We start from the raw sequence: 23,253 nt of genomic DNA on the forward strand, positions 1-23,253 counted from the left end.
CCATGGCCTCGTTCAAACCTACCTCTGCGACCTCCTAAACCACATACCAACCTGCTCGCTTCCTCCGCTCAGCGGGCTCCGGACTGCTTCACGTCCCCCATGACACCTACCATTAGCGGGCGGGCCTTCAGTCACTCTGCCCCCATCCTCTGGAACTCCATCCCGCAGTCCCTCCGCCTCACCCCCTCCCTTACCTCCTTCAAGACCCAAAGCAAGACCCTCCTCTTCGACAGTGCCTTTGGTCACCCTCCTTCCCCCCTGCTCTCCAGCCTCCCCAATCCCGACCCCCAGCTCAGGTCCAAAGCATTGATTATCCAGCGCTTGGGATGTCCTCCCGATGTGAAAGGCGCTATACAAATGTAATTTTGTTGTTATACTCTGCGGATCAAATGAAAAAATATGGAAATTATGGAAAAGATAGTATTCAATAAAAAATTTTAAGCAAGTTTTGTTTCAAAGATTCTTTGTAGGAACACAGGACACTAGGAATAGGAGTAGGGGATTCATCCCCTCAACCTGTTCCACTATTCTTTTAGATCATGGCTGATCTGTACCTTAACCCCATTTGCCTTTGCTCCATATCTCTTGATATCCTTACCGAACAAAAATCTATCGACCTCAGTCTTGAAAATTTTAATTGATCCAGCATCCCTTTGGGGGAGAGTTCCAGATTTCCACTACACTTTGTATAAAAAAGTGCTTCCTTATTTCACTCCTAAATGACCTAGCTCTAATTTTAAGATGTTCTTAAAATGTCCCTGTTCTTACGATGTCCCTGATGTTCTGCAATATAAATTTTTCTCAAATCAGATTCAGGTCTTCATCTGCAGCACAACACACCCATTTACCACACATCTGTGTTTTATCAGTTACTTTCTGTTTTGATTCAAGTATATTCCCCCTCCCCCGTCAATTTTCAGTTCAATCTCCAATTTTTAGCCAAAACACTTTACAAATACTTTACTTCCATGCATAATCTTGTAATTATCTAATGTCTCAGTAAAATTGAAAATTGTAATTAAATTGTGATTAAAACCCAAAGCACAAACATCCAAGGGATTCTGAAACATAGCCAGGTATTCTACAAGCATAAAAAGAAAAAAATGTGCAACAGGTCTATGAACATCTGAAAGCACGATGGGTGTGCCTTTTCATGAGAACAGTGATTAGATCTCATAAAGGGTCGCACCTTAAACATTTGCTTCTCTTTCAAACATTGCACATTTCCAGCATTTGTTTTAATTTCAGATTTCAAATACTCAGTATTTCTTTTAATCTATTCTAAAGGCACCAGTGATATTCCTAAATTACAATTCAGACCATTGAGAGTAAAGTGTATGTAATGATCAAGTGAGAAATCCAGTTCTCTTCAACCGTGCCTTCACCTCCCCTCTCGACTCTCTACCCCCTCCTCGCTCCCTCCCTTCCCTCCCCTCAGCCTGACCATTTCCCTCCTGCTTGGGTCTCGACCCAACTGTACAGCGCCTTGGGACGTCCTCCCGACGTGAAAGGCGCTCTATAAATGAAATGTTGTTGTTGTTTGCACAATATCTAATGGCCTATGGAGATAGGACAACAGCCTGGCCCAGTTGGCAGCACTCTCGCCTCTGAGTCAGATGATTCTGGGCTCAACAGCCTCAGGGCTGAGAGGCTGAAGGCCCGGCCACCGATGGTAGGGCAGTTGGGGCGGGGGATGTGGAGCAGACCGGAGCCAGAGGAACGGAGGGTACGGGCAGGTAGGTAGGGGGATAGTAGGTCGGAGAGGTAGGAGGGAGCGAGGCCGTGAATGGCCTTGTAGGTGAGGATGAGGATCTTGAATTCGATCCTCTGGGGGATGGGGAGCCAGTGGAGGCGAGCGAGGGTGGGAGTGATGTGGTCGCGGTGTCTGGTGCGGGACAGTACACGAGCTGCAGAGTTCTGAATGACCTGCAGTTTGTGGAGGGAGGTGGCGGGAAGGCCGGCGAGGAGAGAGTTCCCATAGTCCTGCCTTGAGGTGATAAAGGCGTGGACCAGAGTTTCAGCAGCGTGAGGGGTGAGGCAGTGCCGTAGTCTGGCGATATTCCAGACTTTCAACTCAACATCTTGGCCAACACACCCAGGCAGTCTTAAAGGTGCCATCCTTCAGATAAGACGCTAAACTCCTGTCTGCCTGTTCAGGTGGACATTAAAGATCCCATTGTACTAAGAGAAGGACGTTTCTCATGCTGTCTTGGCCAATAATCAATAATCCCCCACGTGAATTTGGTTATTCAGTTCATGACTGTTTGTGGAACATTGTTGGGCACAAATTGGCTGCTGCGTTTGCCTACAAATACACAGTCGCAACACTTCACAGTAAAATCCCGTGAAATGTCTCCACTACATGATAAGGTACTATATCAAGTACAAGAATTATTATCATTATTATTGTTAACAGTTCCCTAATTGACAAGTGTGAAGTGGAAAGCTATAAACTCATTCCTCAACTATGAGATTAAATATTTAAAACATGTTCAAAGGTAAAAATGTAAGTGAATTTAAGCACTGAAAACAGTTGAACTCTTTGATGTCTTTAGAAACTTAGTGGAATTCTACTTCAGAAATGAAAATTACTTCCCATAAGCTTTTGTGAATCGAGCAGCAACAATATCACAGTAACCTTGATCTTTACTTAAAGCAATTTCTGCATCATTTCCTCCCCTTTATTCCTGGGATAAGCAGCACTTTTGGTCTCTGATAATGCCTTCCTGAACTAGTTTCCACAATATGTGCAAGAGCAGCAAGCTCTAATATTACCTTTCCTTCCCCGCAGTGACTGAGATTAGTAACCCATTGGTATGCTAATTGTGGATGCTCAATGCTCACTATTTTGTAGTTCAATGGCTACAAAATGGCTCAATGTGCTGTACATTTTCAGAACCACAGCATACATTATAAAATGAATTCTATAAGGTTGACAGCAATAAATCTAAAATCTAATCTGAGTGCCAATAACATTTAAGCGCTCAGATTTGTGATGCAACCTAACTATCTACGGAAATTACAGCCTTAATAATTACATCAGATTATTCACAATTCTCCACATAAATCATTACAAAAGCCTTCCCCACTCATTCTAATTGCACGTGAATCATTGTCTCATTATTTCCACCACATTCTGGAAGCAATTTGGGAAAAAAAGTGCAGACGTTTGGAAAAGCACAGCGTGTCAATCAAGAAATGAGCGAAACCCATCATTAAGTTCTTAATTTCTGGAGAATTCAAATCCTCTAACAATCCTAACAAAACGCCCAGTGAACTGGGTGTCATTGCATTCAAATTATATCACATGATAAAGCCTGCAGTCATCCTCCCAAATACTGTTTTTTTTATCTCATGTGAAACTATGAGAAACCACGATGACTTCTGTCACTAATTAATTGGCTCTCTGCCAAGTATGTAATGACCTTTCAATTCTATATCAACTGTTATCATAGCACGCAATTATTGTGAAATATGGTGAAACACAGATTCCTAGTACACTTTTATTACATGTCAAACTATTCTTAGCATGTCATCCCAATCAGACCAAAAGGAACAGGAACAAATTGAAACCATCAATGAAAACACATCTTACAATTTATAACTGAGCTACAACCCTCATGAATTACAATATTCACTCAGCTCTGCACTGTCCATCCTCAACACTAAGGTATTCCTGCACTTAAAACATTCAACACTACCTAATTATCTTTGCAATGCAACTCTTCTAACGAATAAGCAACATTATTCCACTCATCGTTTTAAAAGTTTGGGTCCATAGAGTCAGAACTAATAATCATACTCAATTGATAGTATTCATCGAATAAACATTTCTATGTTGGCATTGAAATCCACCTCATTATTCCTAAATTTTATTCTATGTCACACTCAATCAAATGGTTTCCAGTACTCACTGTGTATGGTGGCGAAGGCAAGGAAATCTGCGAGATCACTTTTAAGATGTGTCGATTTTCCTCTTTTTTATAATGACTGATTGCAGTGTGCACTACCACTGAATTGTTTGTTGTTAACTGGGTTGGGTACCTTAAAGGTTGTGGTAATGGCACTCGAGATTCAATTTCATAAATCTCATCTTCCTCTCCTTCCAACCAAACCCCATCTAACAAATCTGTAGTAGAACATTGTTGAATAGATTCCATATCAGCAGGCATTTCATAGAACTCATGACATGGGCTTCATTTCAGAGCATACAAGGTTATACCTTCTTGTTGTTCCCAATGCTTGCATCAAATTAGCCTTTGAGCCACTAATGGGATTCAGCACTGGACCAGCAATTATTGTATCTGCAGGATCACCATACAAGCCTTTAGCAAACAGGCTAAATTCACAACATAGGCAGGAAGCGAACAATGAACAGATAGCGAATAGTATGTAGTTGTCACAACAGGTAGACACATCATCTGGGTTCAAAGTTTTCGTACGAACTCCTTTTTAACAAGTCCAGAAACGCTTTACAAAATAATGTACATTCTGCGGGCTATGCACAAGCAATAACCCAAACAAGTTTACTCAGTCAATCATGTTCACTTCAGATTAGAAACACATATAGCAGCAAGTCAGTGTCACCCCAAAGAACTCCAGCCAACGATCCTGTTCCAATAGAAAAACAGACCACTGAAAGCCTTTGTATAGCCTGTTAATCTGTAAACTCCTGACAAAACACAAGCATACACCATTCGACATTTTCTTCTCTCCAGCAGTTACTTTTTCATCAAAAAATGACTGTGCTTGCAGCAGTACAAGAGCAGACTGCTTCCGGGACTTCAGCATTCAAACGGAACAGAGGGAGTGGCCTGACATACCTCCAAGTAACTTAGCAGGTGATACTGCAAACAAAGACCCGCCCACCTACAACTGGAATAACACAACATCCACGTCACTTCAAGCTTAAAGTGCCATGTAGAAGATTCACAGAAATGAACTGACAAAAATATGCTAATGTTTCTACAGTTTAATGCTCAATGCTAAAAATAAGATTAAAAGTTTAATGTCCAATATGAAGGTTATATTTTAGAAAATTGCTTAAAGTTTACTTCTCATGTCATACAGCATACCACCAGCTGAGAAACGTATGCAGGCAAACAAGCCTCTGATAATGTTAATTCTTGATGTGGCCAAGAGACACACATGAAGGACTGGGAAAACATAATTCACTCAGATTTATTCTTTTTATAAGTAATAATCCTTGCATTTGATACAATTTGCACTTATATAGTGGCCTCCACGCAGGGCAGCGCATCAGAGCGCTTAACAGTGGTGGAGCCTGACTCTGAGCCGGGGAGAGGGGGGAGGTGGCCGTAAGCATGGTCGAAGAGGAAGGTGTTCAGGCGGGACTTGAAAAAAGGGAGAGGGGGCAAGGCGGAGGAATTGAGGGAGAATGGTCCAGAGTTTCGGGGCGTAGTGGCTGAAAGTGCGACCTCTGATGGTGGGGCGGAGGGTGAGAGGGACGAGCAGGAGACTGGTGCCAGTTGAGCTTAGACGCCGGTTGGTGGGATTGGGGAGTGAGGAGGTCGGAGAGGTAGGGAGGCCAGAGAGTGAAGGGACTTGAACACAAGTCTGAGGATCTTGAAGTCGATCTGTTCGTTGATAGGAAGCCAGTGGAGCCCGGCCAGAACTGGTGAGATGTGGGTACGGAGTTTGGTCCAGGTCAGTATGTGGGCAGCAGAGTCCTGAATGCCAGATATAGGCAGATATAGCATCTTATCACATCGTTGAGACATCTCAAAGTGCTTCACGGAATATACTGTAAAGTGTAGTGACTGTATATTTTGTGGGCGTAATGCGGCAGGCAATTACGCACAACAGAGCACAACAATTTCACATAATGGATTCTTGTAGCTCAGTGGGTAGAGCACTTGCCTTGCAAGTGAGAAACCTGGGTTCGATTCCCGGCAGGGCAAAATCTTGGGCAAGTTTACTTACTCCACACGCCTGATAATAAACCCTCAAGAAAAAAAAAATTTGGTCACTCAATCCACGACTGCTTGTGGGACACTGCTGTGTGCAATTGGCTGCTGCGTTTCGCCCACAAATATACTCAATTCACATTACAATATATTCGGTGAAGCGCTTTGAGATGTCTAGAAGACGCGAAAAGTGCTACATCAAATGCAAGGATTACTAGCTTTTCTTTCTAGAATCTTCCATTATTGTCTCCTTTTGTCTTGCACCATAAACATCTCTGATCTCGTCAACTTCTGTCCTCCACCTAAATTTTCCTCTGTCTTTCTTTCTCCGCCCCCTTCTCTGCTTGTCCTTATAATCTGCTTCCTTCCAATATCCCCCAGTTTTGATGAAAGGTTATCGACCTGAAATGTTAATTCATTGTCCTGATAATGGGCTAATGTGATCAACTAATCACTTGGTGCAGACATCAAGTCAAGAGTCAAAAACAAGTTGAATGATGTGCTAAACTAATAATTTGTTTCAGACGTAATTAAGGGTCAACATGTACAAGTAGCTTATAAAAGACTGGAAAGTGCTTGGCTGAGCTGAGCTGGAGACAATTAAGGAACAGTCTCTGCCAGCTTCCAGGACAGACATGTATTGTGTTGTTCTGTACTATTAATTGACTGTTACAAATCTATTGGACATAATACTGGCCAGGATCGTGATGATTAGAGAATGATTTATTAAAGATCCCAGAAGCTCAACATCCTGGCTATTCAAGATCTTTGTACTCTCAAGATACTGTACTTTTGATAACTAGTCAATTCTGGTAACAATAATAATAAAATAATAATAATCCTTGCATTTGATATAGCGCTTTTCAGGTCTTCTAGACGTTTCAAAGTGCTTCACAGAATATACTGTAAAGTGAATTGACTGTATATTTTGTGGGCGAAACGCGGCAGCCAATTGCGCACAGCAGTGTCCCACAAACAGTCGTGGATTGAGTGACCAAATTATTATTTTTTTTTTCTCGAGGGATTATTATCAAATGTGTGGAGTAAAGAAACTTGCCCAAGGTTTCGCCCTGTCAGGAATCTAATTCAGATCTCTTGCTTGTGAGGCGAGTGCTATAACAACTGAGCTACAGGACTCCACAGTCGTTTGAGCTATTTTTCTTGGGGTAAAAAGCTATCAGAGTTTTATTTTATTTGGGGGATTGTTGACCAGGACATCGGGAGAAACTCCCTTCCCTTTTCAAATATTGCCATGAGATCCTTAACATCCACCTGAATGGGCAGACAGAACCTTGGCTTTAATGTCTTATCCGAAGGACAGCACCTTCAACAATGTAGCACACCCATATATGTATGATATTGGGGAACTTGTTGAATCACTTATTAAGAATAATGGATGAAATCAACCCCCTTTCTCTGTGCCAACTCCCACAGCTTTTGAAATGTAACAAGTTTTAGCTAAATCAACACCAAAGCCCTTTGTAGTTTAAGATATCTGCTAATAAAAAACACGTAAGCATTCAATAGTAAGGCATTGCCCCCCTGTGGTTCCACTTGTGTTCTTAAATACAACCCAGCCTAAGGGGACTGCATATATGAAATATAAGGTAATCGAGGGGCATGGGAGAGGGGATTAGAAGGGACGAAGACTCACGTGGAGTATAAACACTGACATGGAGTAGTTGGGTCAAATAGCCTGCAGCAGCATTCCATGTAATTCTATGAAAAATATCCTCTGGTAGTGTTAAAGCCCCTAAATATTGTTTTGCAACCTTTAGGTAACTGTGGGCATGAATCTACAAAACAAAAACGTTCACAATTTAACACAGCTGAACAGATGCAGTCTTAGTCACAGTGACGTGTGAAGAATGGAAAAGTATGTAATGTTGCAGAGATGCTCTTCTGTTTTTGGAGTTAAGGTACATTATTAAGACTGTGCAGAGAATGTTATATCTTGATAATGAACCATATTCAAACTGGAAGTACTCAATGCTGTCCCAAGAATCTATTTTCTACACAAAAAAGGTAGGGCTGATAAAAACATAAAAAAACAGTCATAATAATCTTACACAGATCTAAAATTATGGCAATAGTATTACTGTGTAGGAGTGACCCCTGGTAGGTACACAATGAAAATTAAAGTTGGACACTCTGCTTATATTAAGCCATTCAAATGCAGACTAAGGTTCATGGAACATGTGTTACCTGGCTGGCAATTTCAGTGATGGCTTCTAGTAGTTTTTCTAAAGCTGCTTGCAGACGGGTACCAACGTTTAGTACACACTCTTCATTGTCAGGATCCAGCTCAGCACCACTGAAGATGCTCTGTGTGAAATGCTGCGAGAGCTCCAGTCCCTCATCTGTTCCTCCTGACCACATACTAGAATCATCGCCTCCTTCACTGTCATGATAGCTATCCGAAAGTTTTTCTGCAAATTAATAAAAGGTTATTTTCATCTGGATTGCTCAAAATATTACTTTACAGTTGTCTAGCTTTGTCTTAATTTTCCTTTGCACACATCTTTCGCTGAAAGCATCCGTCCTCATTGCAAGTTCATATTGGGGTAATCTCTTAAGCATCAACATTTGCATTTGTAATATTGACCTGTGATGACATTGGCCAGTGGTTTCCCAATTATGGTTAAATTATAGATAGATTCTAGGTTTATAAAAATCTCAATGTAACTTTCCAAAACCGAATGACAGCACGTCTTTGGTGCCCAAATTGATAAATTGCAGATAATTTTCAAAATTGTTAATCCCAACAAAGATTTCGTTTTGGTTACATTCATTCCAACAGTTTGAAGTAGGAGATGAAATGCTGCTGTCTGTTTCATTCCAGTCAATCAGATGCTCAGAATCAGATGAGAGAAAAAACAGTGTTCCACCAAGTATTCAACAATTATGTACTACATACAAGTCGAAACTTTTGTGCTATTAAGGGACAAGCTCAGTTGCTTACGTACCCAGTAGCCTTTACAGTGAATCCTGCTTATCTGGATACATCCAGGGTCAGAAGAAATTATGCAAATAAGCACCCATGTGTTAATCTGGAGACTGCCATGTTTAATACACACTGCAAGTTGTTTCTATTCAAATTTTAATGCATGCAAGTGTTTAACAGACAAGGGAGACTAATTGAAGTAAACAATTTAATAAACAATTTACTTGCAATTTACTGTGCTTGTATCATTCACAGTGGAAAATGTGTATAGAGTTAAATGCAGGTCTGCTTTGCTGACTTTCAAACCTGGGAATATTGCTGCCACTTGAGATTATATATATGCTCAAAGACAGCTTTTTCACCTGGCAAGTAATGTTGCTGGCACTCCAGGCCTCTCCATATAGTCCCAAGTCCTTCAAATTCTTGAAAACGTGGATTGTAGAGAACCTCCATCTTAACTTGGAACTGCCCTCCTGCTGCTAGTGAACAGGACTCTCTCTGAGGCACAGACTCTGTCAGTGTTCCAGTGTGTATTTGTGTTGCTATTTCTAATGAGACTGTGAACTATAAAGGGATCTCACTGATTTCAGTAGCTCTGATTTCAAGTGATGTTTTGGGTATCATTGCATATGTATTGCTCACATCGCAGGCTCGTGGTTTGATCAGTAAGGAACGAGCAAGCTCCCGTTCTTGTGAGGAATGTGTGGGTTGTCGCTTTGTTTGAGATCGCAGAACATGATCTGCAATCTATTTCAAAGACTGAGACTTATGATCGCTGCAGTCCAGTTCTTGAGCCAGGCATCGGCATTCCTCCAGGGTATTGCTAATGACAGCACAGCCAGCCTGGCTCATCGTGTAAACCAAACAAAGCCCTATTTCTCTACAATTTGCAATTATGATTAGTTTGTAGGTTCTGTATTATTCCCAGACTGTATATCTAAACAACAGAAGTCCTGTGAGGTAGGAAAAAGAGAAGACAGATGTTTGCCAGTCCAATCCCTGCATCAGACCTTTAGACCTTTATGCCACTGAAGCATGGATTCTTGGTAATGTCTATCATAGATAGATCTGTCCCAGTGAAGGTACATATAAATAGAGTTGTAATTTACTTCTTGGCTTTTTTAACTTCACAAAGCAACTTACCTTTAAACACCAATGTGCAGCTTGGGAATGGTCTGATAATAAAAGCCAGTTTCATCATAGTTGTAAAGGTTGTTGGACATCAGATTCCTCAACAATCTTAGCAAACATGATGTTTAAAGAGATCTTTTAAAAGCAAATTCTATTAAAGGATGCAAGCACAGATTTGGGAATGGCAGTCATGTTTAACTAATTCTCCAGTGTTTTTAAAATATATTATTAAGATGATGCACAAGGGATTTGATTTTACATGCAGAAACAAATACAATGAATAGGGAACAAGATATTAGTTTAACACACCCTTCCAGAGGTTAGCTCTAATCAACAAGGAATCCTCTTACTATTTTTGCCTTTTTGCTCGCTTGTCTCTGCCCTTGTTTTACCCTCTCTGCTACTAGGAACCTCATCTACGACTTTGTCACTTCTAGATTTAATTTTTCTAACACCCTGCCCATGAGTCTCCCTATTTCTACCCTTCACAGCTTTAGCTCACCCAGAACTCTGCAGCTCATATCCTCTCAACACACTGAGCTCTGTGTGTGCATTATCCATATCCTATTCACCAGCTCCCCTAACCAAAACTGTTCTAAAAACATTGATTATGTTTTTGAATAGCACTACCTTCCCACTTTGCTTGGTATCCTACAAAATATACTCTATATAAATTAGCCGGCCAACAGCCTCATAAAACAAAAGTTTGAGGGTGATACTAAAATAGAAGGCACAGCAAATCATGAGGAACACTATAACCAGATAGACAAGAATTTCCACTTTCAGGAAACTGAACAGCAAGTGCAGTTTAATATGGATAAATGCACAAAAATGAATGCGGAAGAAAACCCAGTATGTGATCAAAATACTTTCAGTCATTCCACTGAAGATAATTACAGTGACGGCATAATCCAATTGTATTTTATGGTTAACCTTTGTCAAATCATTGAGACAGTATCTGATGAAGTCATACACACGAATGTAAATCATAATAAACATACCTCCCCCTGCTCCCTGATTCAACAACAAGAACGACTTCTGTGGTTCACCTGACTCTTGTGGCGCTCGTTCCCACATAGATGATCTAGAAGACTGTGCCCTGCTTGCTCTCTGTATTAGGGCTGAAACATGTCTACTTATAGTTTCCTCTGCGGCCACCGTTGTCTTTGCAATCTCTGACAATACTTTTAAGAGCCTTTCATTGGCCTCCTGGAAACAATTTCTGTGTAAGTGGACACAATATTAACACAACATGATAGGGTAGAAGACAAAGAACACTTAATATGCAACACAATTATAACAACAATCTACCATCAATTGGTATACACTGTTCCTTAAAGAAAAGTGTGGTTATAATAAGTTAAAATAATTCCAATTCAAAGCTTTTTAATTTTTTTTGGAAATGGACAGTCACTAAACTTTACAGTATATCATGTGAAGTGCTTTGAGAGGTCTTGAAGATATGATAAGGTGCTATATGAAATGCAAGGATTATTATTATCAGCTGGCTCAGGTGATATCACTCACTTTGAGGTCTTTGACACCCCTTATCACGTCTGTGAGCTTAAAGTCTATACTGAAACTCCAATGCAGTGCTAAAGGAGCTCTATTCCAAAAGATAGTCCTGGCAAACAATCCTCAGATTGAAAAAAAATCACTTTAAGCCTTTTTATGGGGCTGTTTTATGCTTCTGTGATTGCCTACAAATAGTCACTATACTTGACTGAAAGCTCTGTAAAGTATTTTGGAACATTATGTTAAATGAAAGGATTATTACTGATACATGCATTGGTAATATTACTGAAAGCATTACAAAAGGTAAATAACCTTTTCTTAGAGGGAATATTTAAAACACATAAGAAAAGCAAATACTAGTCTGTAAAATCATCACTGTGCAGCAGTTGAACTTCGAAATTACACATTCAGATTTCCGTGCTGCCCACTCCCTCCATTCATCGGACTTTCAGCCTCTCTGCCCCCACGCTCTGGAACTCCATCCCACGGTCCCTTCGCCTGCTTCCTCCCTTGCATCCTTCAAGGCTGGTCTCAAGACCCTTCTCTTCGACCGTGCCTTTGGCCTCCCTCCCACCTCTCTGCCTTCCCTCACCCCTACACCACCCCTTCCCCATGCTCGGGCCCCAACATCCGACTGTTCGCTTTGGGACGTCCTCCCGACGTGAAAGGCGCTCTATAAATGTAATTTTGTTGTTGTTATTGTTGAATTTCCCTTCCCTACCCAGGAAAATTAAGTGTCAGGTAATTCATGCTTCACACAGCGTTAAGTAATCAAACTTGAAAAGAATAACTAATGCCTTCTGCTAACCTTTCTCTTGCGAGGACAGAGGAGTTTAATTCTTCAAATTTTCCTTGACTCGCTGAGTAGCCTTCCGGCTCACTGGACTGCTCTTCAGATTTTCTTCGGACTTCCGTATCATCCTGTGCCAGGTTATGTATTGGTAGAAAGTTAACAACAGACAAAAATCCTGTCATTTTACTTCCCCTCTTTTCACACCAAAATAATCTCCTTTTAACATAAAGCTCATACGCAATACCAGCTCAGGTGGTGTAACAGTTCTCAGGTGAAGTGGAATGAGCACCAAGATAACATTATTTTATATAACTATTTGATTGGATATGGTTTGCCAAGACCAGCAATCTGCAATATGTTAGCTTGGCAAAACAAGCCACATACGGGTTCTCGATGCATGCTACTATGACAACATAAGACTTCATATTAATGTTGTAAACAATTCCCCACCCATACCTGCTGCAGTCAACAACTTACACAGAACACACATTTAACAATGATTGTTTACTTTGATTTTTAATTGTTATAAACAAAAACTCAGTGCAGCAACAAGTTAAAAAGATGTTTCATTATATTGAAAACTCCAGAAAACCACAGATTAAGTAAGAAGTTTAGTTTACCTTGTCGGTCTGTGTGCTGTTGTTACACATTTCCTGAGGGAGTACTTCCTTTCCAGTAACATGGAGCTGTTTAAAGGTTTCCAATTCAGCTAGCATTCTTTCATTTTCTGAGACCAGGATCTCGTTACAAACAGGATCACTCTGCAATAAATCAAAACTTCAGGTATTTACTAACACACAGTTGTACAGAGTTGTAATGTTAATTCCTCAATTTTATAAAAATCTCAAAAAGTATGGATAGCTTATTCAAAAAGCCATCTGGCTAGACAAATGGTTATTTATTAATTTTATCAATTTTTTAAATATATTTAATAAACTGTTTCTCATTCTTTGAATTATATCAATCACCCTGAACGTACCACCGATGCCTACAAGCTGCCTTCCTGATAATAATTACAACCTTTGTTATTTCCAAGACTCAAGTACAGGAACACAATAATAAAAATCCTTGCATTTGTTATTGCACCTTATCACATTGCCGGGACATGTCAAATCACTTCACAAGATGTACTCTAAAGAAGATTGAGTGCATTTTGTGGGCGAAATGCATCTTCATTGATACTTATTGAAAGCAATGACTATAGGGAGACATTTTAAAAGTTTTACATTTTGCTCACAGAATTCTATTCAAATATAATAATAATAATCCTTGCATTTGATATAATGCTTTTCACATCTTCTAGAGTGTCAAAGCGCTTCACAGAATAGACTGTAAAGTGAATTGACTGTATATTTGTGGGCGAAACATATATATTTGGTGGCAACTGTTCCTTTGGCCTCAAATTTCTGTTGAGAATGTGAGACATTTCTATAAGCTATTCCTCCCCAGATCTGTTTTTTTAAGATCCTCAAAACCATAAGTTGGAGCTCAAAAATCTGACATGTCTGACCTCTATTTAAACACAGCTTGAAGGAAGAATTGCTGATGTAATAGAACCCCTGCAGCTATTTGGTATGTAAAGTTACCTCCTCGTCGTACACTACCCTAAATATTTGCTTGGAGAAAGCAGAAAAGGGAACACCGAACAACCTACCTTACAATACACAACTGTGTCAAATAATATATTAAGAGACTAAAAACTTGATTGTTGATTGAAAGTAATCCTTCCCTCCACATGTGAATTGGAAGTGTGTGCAGCCACAATAATCATTTCAAACACGCAAGTCACATAAAAAAATAACTGTAGTATGTTCATACAGGTGCACAATTACATAAAATGTAAACCTCTGTTTGATCCAATTAAGATTAATGTGCATTGAGACCATTACAAGCCATCAGATTGATAGTTTAGTTATTTTACATCTTCATGCAGTTAAAATGTTGGGATTTGAAAAAACAGCTCAGTCCAATTCATTGTATAGGTATGGCAGGTGCCTTTCTGTGTTTATCAATAAGGTGGATACCTTACAGTGCAAACCATACATTACATTGCAAACCGTACCTCTGCAAGCTGTGCCTTCAGTTTTCCTATCTCAGTTAACAACTGCTCCTGCTCTTCCTGCAGTCTTTCTAGCTGCTGCGTGTGGGATTGTCGTAAGGCTTCCACAGTTTGTTGGTGCTCCTGGTCCTGACGAACAAACTCCTGTCTCATGTCTTCCAATCTCTCCTGATAGACCCTCTCAAAGTCACTGTCTTTTCTTCCCTGCAAGATATATGATTTTATTTAAAATCTTGTAATATCTGGCATTCAATAGGAAATAACTTTTTTATTAGTATAATAATACATAATGATCATTACGGTGAGTTTTTCAATTTTGCCCTGTTTTCTTCATGCATCTTTCTACAGATATTACTTTAAAAAAATCAATCAAATGCAGCACTTAACACTGGGTTTGAATCTGAATGAACAAGTTGTCTTTACAGTTTGCTATCTTCACAAAACAATAATTTTACATTTTTTACCTTATTGTGTTACAAGGACTGTAAAGCTCCTAGCTCTATACTATAAACTCAATATTTGATCCAGATACATTTTAAAATGTTAAATGGTTGTTTCAAAAAGGAACTAGACAAGTGCCTAGATATTTCAAGCATTCAGAATTATTCAGCGTAAAAAATAAATAATAATAATCCTTGCATTTGATATAGTGTCTTATCACATTGTCAAGACATTCCAAAATGTTTCACAGAATATACCATAAAGTGAATTGGCTATATATTTTGTGGACAAAATTCAGCAGCCAATTGCACACAGCAGTGCCCAACAAACAGGTGTAGACTGAGTGACCAGATTTTTTTTTTTGTAAGGGATTACTCCCGGAAAGCGATCCGCCAATCTACTAACAATCAGGTTCCTACTTACTGTTAGGTAAACAGAGGCGTGTGGAGTAAGGAAATTTGCCTAAAGTTTTGCCCTGCCCGGGAATTGACCACATGCTTTAACTACAATGCTACAGGACTTCACAATATCAAAGGAATCTTTTTGAAAAGTTGGATGGGAAGGCTTAATGGGTCAATGGTTTACTCCTGCCTGAAACTGGCACTATGTTACTAGAAAGCTAAATTTTACCAGATTAAAGACATTTTTATTCTGATCTCTTAAACTAAAACAAGTAATTAGCATTCAGATGTACTTATGTATATATGTACATATTCATATAAAGTGTTATGACCTCAGGTTAATGACGCATGTTGCAACTGAACAGCTATAAAAGTACTTACATTTATGTTATAAGCTATACAGTGTAATGAACATGCTCCATTACAAAATATTCTAAAATAGGTTTTTAGGACTTAAACAGGAACTTAAGGAAAGGTGGAGATGGTAAAAGAAAAAAACGGTGTGAAGGAGCTACCGGTTGGCTGCAAAATCATAATCTGACAGAAAGGTAGAGAAACAAAATTAGGACAGATTAATAAAGAACTAAAAGCAGCAGAGACACAAAAGCAGAAAGGAAGTTCATGCAGTGCGAAACAAGGGAAGATGGTGAGATCCAGCACAGCTGGAGAGGAAAGGGTCAGACCATAAAATCATGCCATATGGAGATGTTGGAACATACAAAGAGCCGTAGTTAAAACTTATGTTCAACAGTACATATAATTACAAGAGTCAAAACATCTTTATACAATAGCAGTTGTTGCTAATAATTATGCACAAGTAGAGTATTATAAATTAGCACACAGCAACACATTACATTTGTATAGTGCCTTTCACATCAGGAGGACATCCCAAAGCGCTAGACAGTCAGGGATTTGGACCCGAGCTGGTGGTTGGCAATCAGGAGGGTTGGGGTAGGAAGACGACCGAACATGCAGTCGTAGAGGAAGGTCTTGAAAAGGGCCTTGAAGGCAAGGGAGGGTGCGAGGCAAAGGGAATGAGGGATGGAGTTCCAAAGAGTGGAGGCGGAAAGCCTGAAGGCATTCAGAACATATATTTATTTTATACTGTGTATATATATATATAATGCTTGTATTATAACTACATAATATTTATAATACAAGTTTTATAACTCAGAAGGTTGTTGATATTGTGATGATTACGTGGAAACACAAATAATTAAATGAATGAGAATGGGAATAGTAAATTTGGAATGAATTTATGGTATTACTTAGTTAAACCAACATCAATTTGAACATCAATGCAGCTCTGGATAAAAGCAGCTCTGACAGCATCTTTGCTACAGATACACAGTTCATAAGGGCATTGTTATGAAACATTGCAGAACTATTGTCTCCAGGGACTATTATAACTATTGGCACTCGTTCCGAATTGCTTCAAGGTGCACTTAAAAATGTACATTTGATTGCAAAATACACACTTCACAGCAGGTGTTGGGAAGGGCTTTGAGACATTCTTATCATGGAAGGCGCTATATCAAATGCAAGGACCATTATTATTTAGTTCACCACACCACATTATATCTGAAAGTGGCAACTTACCTTTTCAGTCTCTGGACTCTCCAAATGAATACATTCTGATTTATTTTCAAAGCTTATTTCATTCAAACCGAAAATATCCTTAGCCTGGTTTTCCCCCTGTAGTCCCTGGTTAGCTTTTACAAATTCCTCTCGCAGTGCGGTTCCTGACACCACGTCCTGCATTTCCAATTCATGTTTAACTGTATAATTTTGCAATCGCCTTTCAACAGTCGCAAGCTCTTCATTCTTCTGTTTCAGAATTCTTTCAAGCTCTTCTTTTTCTGCTGAAAACCGTGCCTCCTGCGTTTTTCTGTCCGCCTCAAATTGACACTGAAGATCTTGCTTTAACGTATCCATTCTCTGCTCCATTTCTTTTTCCAATTCTTCCTCGCTTAACTTGCGTGCAGGTTCTTCTTGCAGATTGCTATTTATCCTAGCCAGCTCAGTCTGCTGAGCAAACCCTACGGACATCTGTACAATCACCTACAAAAACAACAAAATGTATAAAATCTTAAAATCTTCAGACTGAGTCAATTTAAAGAGACATTAAAATTAAACCAATAAATCTTAACATAATGATTATAAGTCTGCAGGGGTCTCTATACAAGCCTACAAGCAGCATTATACAAGTTAATCCTGATTTAGGATAGCTATATGTATTGAAATCAGTGGTTGAGTTTAGCAGTAATTCACTTTGGGTCAAGATTGGAAGAGGTGGACAAAGAGAAAAAGGGAACAAGAGCAAGGCATTAATCATAAACAAACCACTGGTATTTTATTCATATTGCTGCTGCATTCACTATAATAATGGGAATAGTAAATAAAGAAACCATAATTGTGATTTCAATAATTATTGCATAATCTCAAAAATGTCTTTCCCAAAATAGGTCAATGGGAAATAATAATAATCCTCTTGTGATACAACCTTTCACATCAGGAGGACATCTCAAAGCACTTCATAGGATACACTGTACAGTTATTGTGCATTCTCTGGGCAACGCAGCACCCAATTTACGCATAGCAACTCCCCACAAACAGCCATGAAGTGAGTAACCAATTTTTATTTGGGGGATTGTTGGCCAGAACACCTTCTGTTTTTGAATAGTGCCAAAAAGTGCCACAGGATCTACAATGTCCACTGAATAAGCAAACGGCCTCAGTTTAACAACTCATCTGAAGTACAGCGCCTTCAATAATGCAGCACACTCCAGCACTGATTTGATGGTCAATTCCTGTACATAGCACGCAGAAGGTGACGTGAGTGCAACATACGATAAAGTTGAACCCAAAGTTCAACGTTATAATAAGGATCCCTGTACTCTGAGTGTTTCGCACACAAAATACAGTCAATTCACTCTACAGTATATTCTGTGATGCATTTTGAGATGTCTAGAAGACTTGATAAGTGGCTATATCAAATGCAAAGATTATTTATTCATTCTGCCACTGTACCGGGCAATACACTAAAATATTTAAAGCTGATAACAAAATATTCTCGATTGCCAAGGATCATGGAAACTGAACTCCCATATCCACTTATGTACTTGGTAGCTCCAATAATGCAAATAATTATGCAAATGATGTAAATACAACCCAGAAGGTGTGCATTTACTTCAAGTAATAACAGTAGCTTCACCCACAAATATACATGCAATTGATTTTACAGTATATTCTGTGAAGCGCTTTGAGACGTCTCAAAGGCGTGAAAAGTGTTATATCAAAATCAAGGATTATTATCATATAGTAGTTTGAACAAGGTTGGAAACTGATCTGCAGCCAGGCAACTCTGAAAAGTCTACAATTGCTGCACACTCACCAACACTATGCCATTCCGAATTCAGGAGTTTGTGCCGTGACTCTCAGATCAAACTGAATGGGCCTTTCCCTATAAATAAACCTGCTCTGGGATTTTTTGGGGTCAGTCAGCCGGGTATCTGACACATGCAGAAACCCATCACCATGCTTAAGAGTTTCCAAACCCTGCGGAGGTTTCCAGGCCTTCCACCTACACATGGACATTCCAGAGGTGTAGATTGTTGGAATGGAATGTGCACTCTTTCCCTGGAGGGACGTTCCAGAAACTATTAGGTGTGGGCTGACAAGAGCCAAAGCTTGGGGACCCCAGGGACACACAGTGATGGGTTCCTGCATGTATCTGACACCTGGCTGACAAAAGAATAGTAATTATAATGCGATTAGAAGACCATCCTCTTCGTGGTTGAGACTAAGACAATTTTAGGATAGTGGAAAGGGAATATTAACTTGCATTGTCCTGAGATTGCATGTTATATATATATATATTTTGGAGTCCTGTAGCTCAGTGGTTAGAGCACTCGCTTTGCAAGTGAGAGACCTGAGTTCAATTCCAGGCAGAGGGCGTAACCTTGGGCAAGTTTCCTTACTCCACACGCCTAATAATAATCCCTCCAAAACCAAAAACAATAATAAATTGGTCATTTTCAATTTACGACTGTTTGTGGGACATTGCTGTGTGCAATTGGCTGCCGCGTTCGCCCACAAATATACAGTCAATTCACTTTACAGTGTGTTCTGTGAAGCGCTTTGGGACGTCCTCCCAACGTGAAAAGTGCTTTATCAAATGCAAGGATTATTATTATTATTATATTATATATATTCAAATTGTTGTCACTTTGCTCTAAAGATGACTTTGCATAAAAACATTAAGAAAGTGAGAAAATCCTGAAGATGTAAGATTGAAAGAATGGTTTATGTTGACTATTCCTGGCTTAAATCAAGTAATATTGCTGCGCCTCAATCTCAATGTAGGTTTTTTGTTATACCTTGGCTATTTCTTCATGCATATGTTCTTCATGTTGTTTCTCTAGAAGCTGTATAATGTGAAGAGGTTCATCTTTTTGCTCTGTAATCTCCTCCAGATTAACAGGTTGCATTACTTTATGCAAATCTTGATCTCCAATACTTTCCTCAGGTAGCTTTGTAGTTTCCTTTTCAAACACGTCCATATCCTCCAGATACTGTTTGCTTAGCATTGCTTCCATTCGATTTAGTTCTTGTTTGTGTTGCTCTTTCAAATTAGATATCTTTTGGATATATTTGGCATACAAGGTCTTTTTCAATATTTCCATCTGTCTTGCAAGATGAGGACGTTTCATTAACCATTGCTGTTCAAAAGTGCTATCCAGTTCAGTGTCCAGCTGACAAAAAAGTAACATAGAATTTTGTTTTAAAATGCATGGCACTCTAATCACTAAAACTGATTTGTGTTGTACGGATGAAGAAAAATCTGTCGGACAAAAGATAGAGTCAAACCTATTCAAGCAACCACCTCCATTCAACAACCACACCGTTAACCATCCTGGAACAGCCCAGATAACCAGTTCACACATCAACAAACCCTTACTCAGAGGCCACTCTTATAAAAAGGCCATTTTGGCTCAGTCCCCTGAGTGGTTGTTGAAGACAGATTTGACAGTCAGCATAATTCTTTTTATGAAATTCTCTTTAGAAATATTTAAAAGTATTTGATAATAGCTGAATTGAAGATAATTGTGATTTAAAATATATTCAAGATCAATGAGGCAACAAAATGTTAGGCTGAGGGGGAAGAAAATTCATTTTTGATCTGATAATTTACTGTTTGGATTATGCAAAGCTCCCTTTATACCACATTGTAATTTGTGTGGTGTTGCTCAAGAAACAACACTGAATAAACACTTAGCAAGAAAACAGTAGCAACTAAAACTTTGATGACAAATTATTATTTGGGACTTTTACTATCTCAATACTAAAATGCTCCACCTGCTTTGTACACTTGTTCAGGGTGGAGAACTGCAACGCAAGAAGATTAAATTTACGCATTTATAATTTATCCATAAAGAAACATTAATATTTGTCACAAATATTCCAACTACCATTAGTTCTTCTGAATGTTGTTGTTCTACATCACCAACAGCGCAGATGTCAGCCATTTGTACTTCAGACACATTTACTTCAGACCTAGATAAGATTGAAGGAAAACAAAAACATCAATGTGAGCTTGATAATTTGAGTCAGTGAATTTAATTGCTGAAACTTTTAATAATTGCTTATTTTACTCTGACATTATCACCATATTTATTAAACATTGACAAATAATGTTCCAAGTTACCAGCATGCTACCTTATCTACTTAATCATGAAAAGCTTTTAGTTCTCCACAAATGTGACAGTATTATTCATTACTGCTAATGTGTTTGGTACATTTTCATCTGGCTTGGGAAGATAAACACTGAAAAAGAAACAGTTGAATCTATGTCTTTTTGGTTCAAACTCTACTGAAAGGGCTCTGATGCTAACCACTTTGGACAGGACAGATATACCTAGGAGCTATCGTTAGAACATTAAGTTCCTCCCTGGAGAGCCCACTGAGATGCTGCCCGCATGAAAGCTGCTATATAAATGCAAGATGTTGCTGTTGTTTTTGTTGTTGTTGAGATAGCACATATAAGCAGGAGAAGTCTGATCCAATATTAGTAGCGTCAGTGACTATGTTGTTCAGGAGCGAATACTCCTTCAACCCAAGCAAGCTAGGTTAGCAGTGTCACCTGGGGAAAATGATCACCCTGGAATTGTTTCACGTTCTCCAGACACAGTTCCCAGGCAAAATAGCAAACTCGTAATGAAAGATTTGCATTAAAGTTCCCATATCTGCATCTTTCAAATAATCAGCTAGATTCCTGTTGTTGACATGCAAGAATTTACATCGAATTACACAAAATGTATGGAAACAGGCCATTTGGCCCAACTAGTTCATGTTGGTGTTTATAATAATAATAATTCTTGCATTTGCATTTTGATATAACTCTTTATCACACTGTCAAGATGTCTCATAGCACTTCACAGGATATACTGTATATCTTGTGGATGAAATGCAAAGAGGAAAACAGTACGTTTTATGAGTTAACATAACATTGAATTGATACTGTTGTCGTAGTGTTTAACATCCTCAAGGGGGAGACACGCACTTTCTGCACATATCTGATACTTAGAATAATAATTTAAAAGTGTTTTTGGTAGGTTTCAAAAGTGTAATCAACCTCCTGTGTACAGTAGCTGATTATATATATCTATCTGCTTCCCTAGTACTTGTAATTGTTTTCTGAACTCGCTGCCAGTGGTCTGTTTTGTAAAGCAGTTAAATAAATAGAAGCATTAATTTTAGTGCATTTTTCTTTAATTTAGAGAAGTGTCAGCTTGGCTCAATCAGTAGCTCTGTGTGAGAAGATTGTATGTTCAAGCCCCATGATGGGTCATAGACTTAGCTGACACGACAATGACTGCTGCATTGTCAGAGGAGCCATCCTATGAGTTAAACCAAGTTCCCATCTGCCTACGCATTGGTTTCTCTCGGTGACCTTGGCAACAATTTTCCACGTAAAATTGGTCATTCACTTCAGGGCTTTTTGTGGGACATTGCTGTGTGCGAATTAGCTGCCGTGTTCGAGTATAAATACATGGTTACTACACTTGACAGAGAATTCTGAAGTACTTTGAGATATTCTTGATGTAATAATGTTATATTATTATTTAGCATTTCAAATTCAATCTATTTATCGTCATAATTCAGTCGTCATAATTCAGTGTCCTGGGATCATCGTCATGACTAGTCATAGGCCCACAAAATTCGAAAACTTTGACTGATTGCAGGAGTTTGAATTTGTCTCAACATCAAATTACGTTTATATAAGCACCTTTCACGTCAGAAGTATGTTCCAAGGCGCTGGACAGTTAAGGATTTGCACCTGAGCTGGGAGTTGGAATCAAGAGGGGTGGAGTGTAGTGGGGTGGGAGGGTGGCCAAAGGTACGATCAAAGAGGAATGTCTTGAGACGGGCCTTGAAGGATGTAGTGGAGGGGGCGTGACAGAGGGATTCCAGGATGCAGTGCCTGACGAGTGGACATGATGGTATGGTGCTAAGAGGTTAATAATAATAATAATCTTTGCATTTGATATAGCGCTTTTCACGTCGGGAGGACGTCTCAAAGCGCTTCACAGAACATACTGTAGAGTGAATTGACTGTACATTTGTGGGTGAAACGCGGCAGCCAATTGTGCACAGCATTGTCCCATAAAGAGTCATGGATTGAAAATGACCAATTTATTATTGTGTTGGTTTTTGGAGGGATTATTAGGCGTGTGGAGTAAGGAAACTTGCCCAAGGTTTCGCTCTGCTTGGAATTGAACCCAGGTGTCTCGCTTGCGAGGTGAGTGCTCTAACCACTGAGCTACAGGACTCCACAGGTTGCAGAGGAAGGGAGGAATACGACTGGGTGGTGGGGGGGGGGGGGGGGGGCTTTAAAAGTGAGATGAGGATTTTAAACTTGATCCTCCAAGGAATTGGGAGCCAGTGCAGCCGGGGGTTATCGGTTCACAGAGTTTGGTACGGGAGAGGATACGAGCTGCAGTTCTGAATAATCTGCAGCTTGTGGATGAACAGGGAGTTAG

The 23,253-nt window shown here is 39.4% G+C and overlaps 1 protein-coding gene across 5 annotated transcripts in view; it reads right to left on the reverse strand.

Moving 5' to 3' along the window:
* akap9 (A kinase (PRKA) anchor protein 9) overlaps positions 1-23,253 on the reverse strand; it is a 118,592-nt gene that overhangs the window by 50,229 nt on the left and 45,110 nt on the right. For 4 of the 5 annotated variants that reach the window (XM_042332271.1, XM_042332269.1, XM_042332268.1 and 1 more), the window contains 8 exons: positions 20,683-20,767; positions 19,591-19,965; positions 16,811-17,272; positions 14,373-14,573; positions 12,931-13,071; positions 12,326-12,438; positions 11,004-11,224; positions 8,133-8,356 (listed from right to left, as the gene is read on the reverse strand). In XM_042332271.1, coding sequence (XP_042188205.1) covers positions 8,133-8,356; positions 11,004-11,224; positions 12,326-12,438; positions 12,931-13,071; positions 14,373-14,573; positions 16,811-17,272; positions 19,591-19,965; positions 20,683-20,767 — 1,822 coding nt within the window. The remainder of the gene's footprint in view (positions 1-8,132; positions 8,357-11,003; positions 11,225-12,325; positions 12,439-12,930; positions 13,072-14,372; positions 14,574-16,810; positions 17,273-19,590; positions 19,966-20,682; positions 20,768-23,253) is intronic. The other variant, XM_042332270.1, reaches the window with a different exon arrangement.

The sequence above is a fragment of the Callorhinchus milii genome, unplaced genomic scaffold, assembly GCF_018977255.1.
Source record: "Callorhinchus milii isolate IMCB2004 unplaced genomic scaffold, IMCB_Cmil_1.0 Scaffold2, whole genome shotgun sequence".
In the NCBI taxonomy this organism is placed as follows: Eukaryota; Metazoa; Chordata; class Chondrichthyes; order Chimaeriformes; family Callorhinchidae; genus Callorhinchus; species Callorhinchus milii.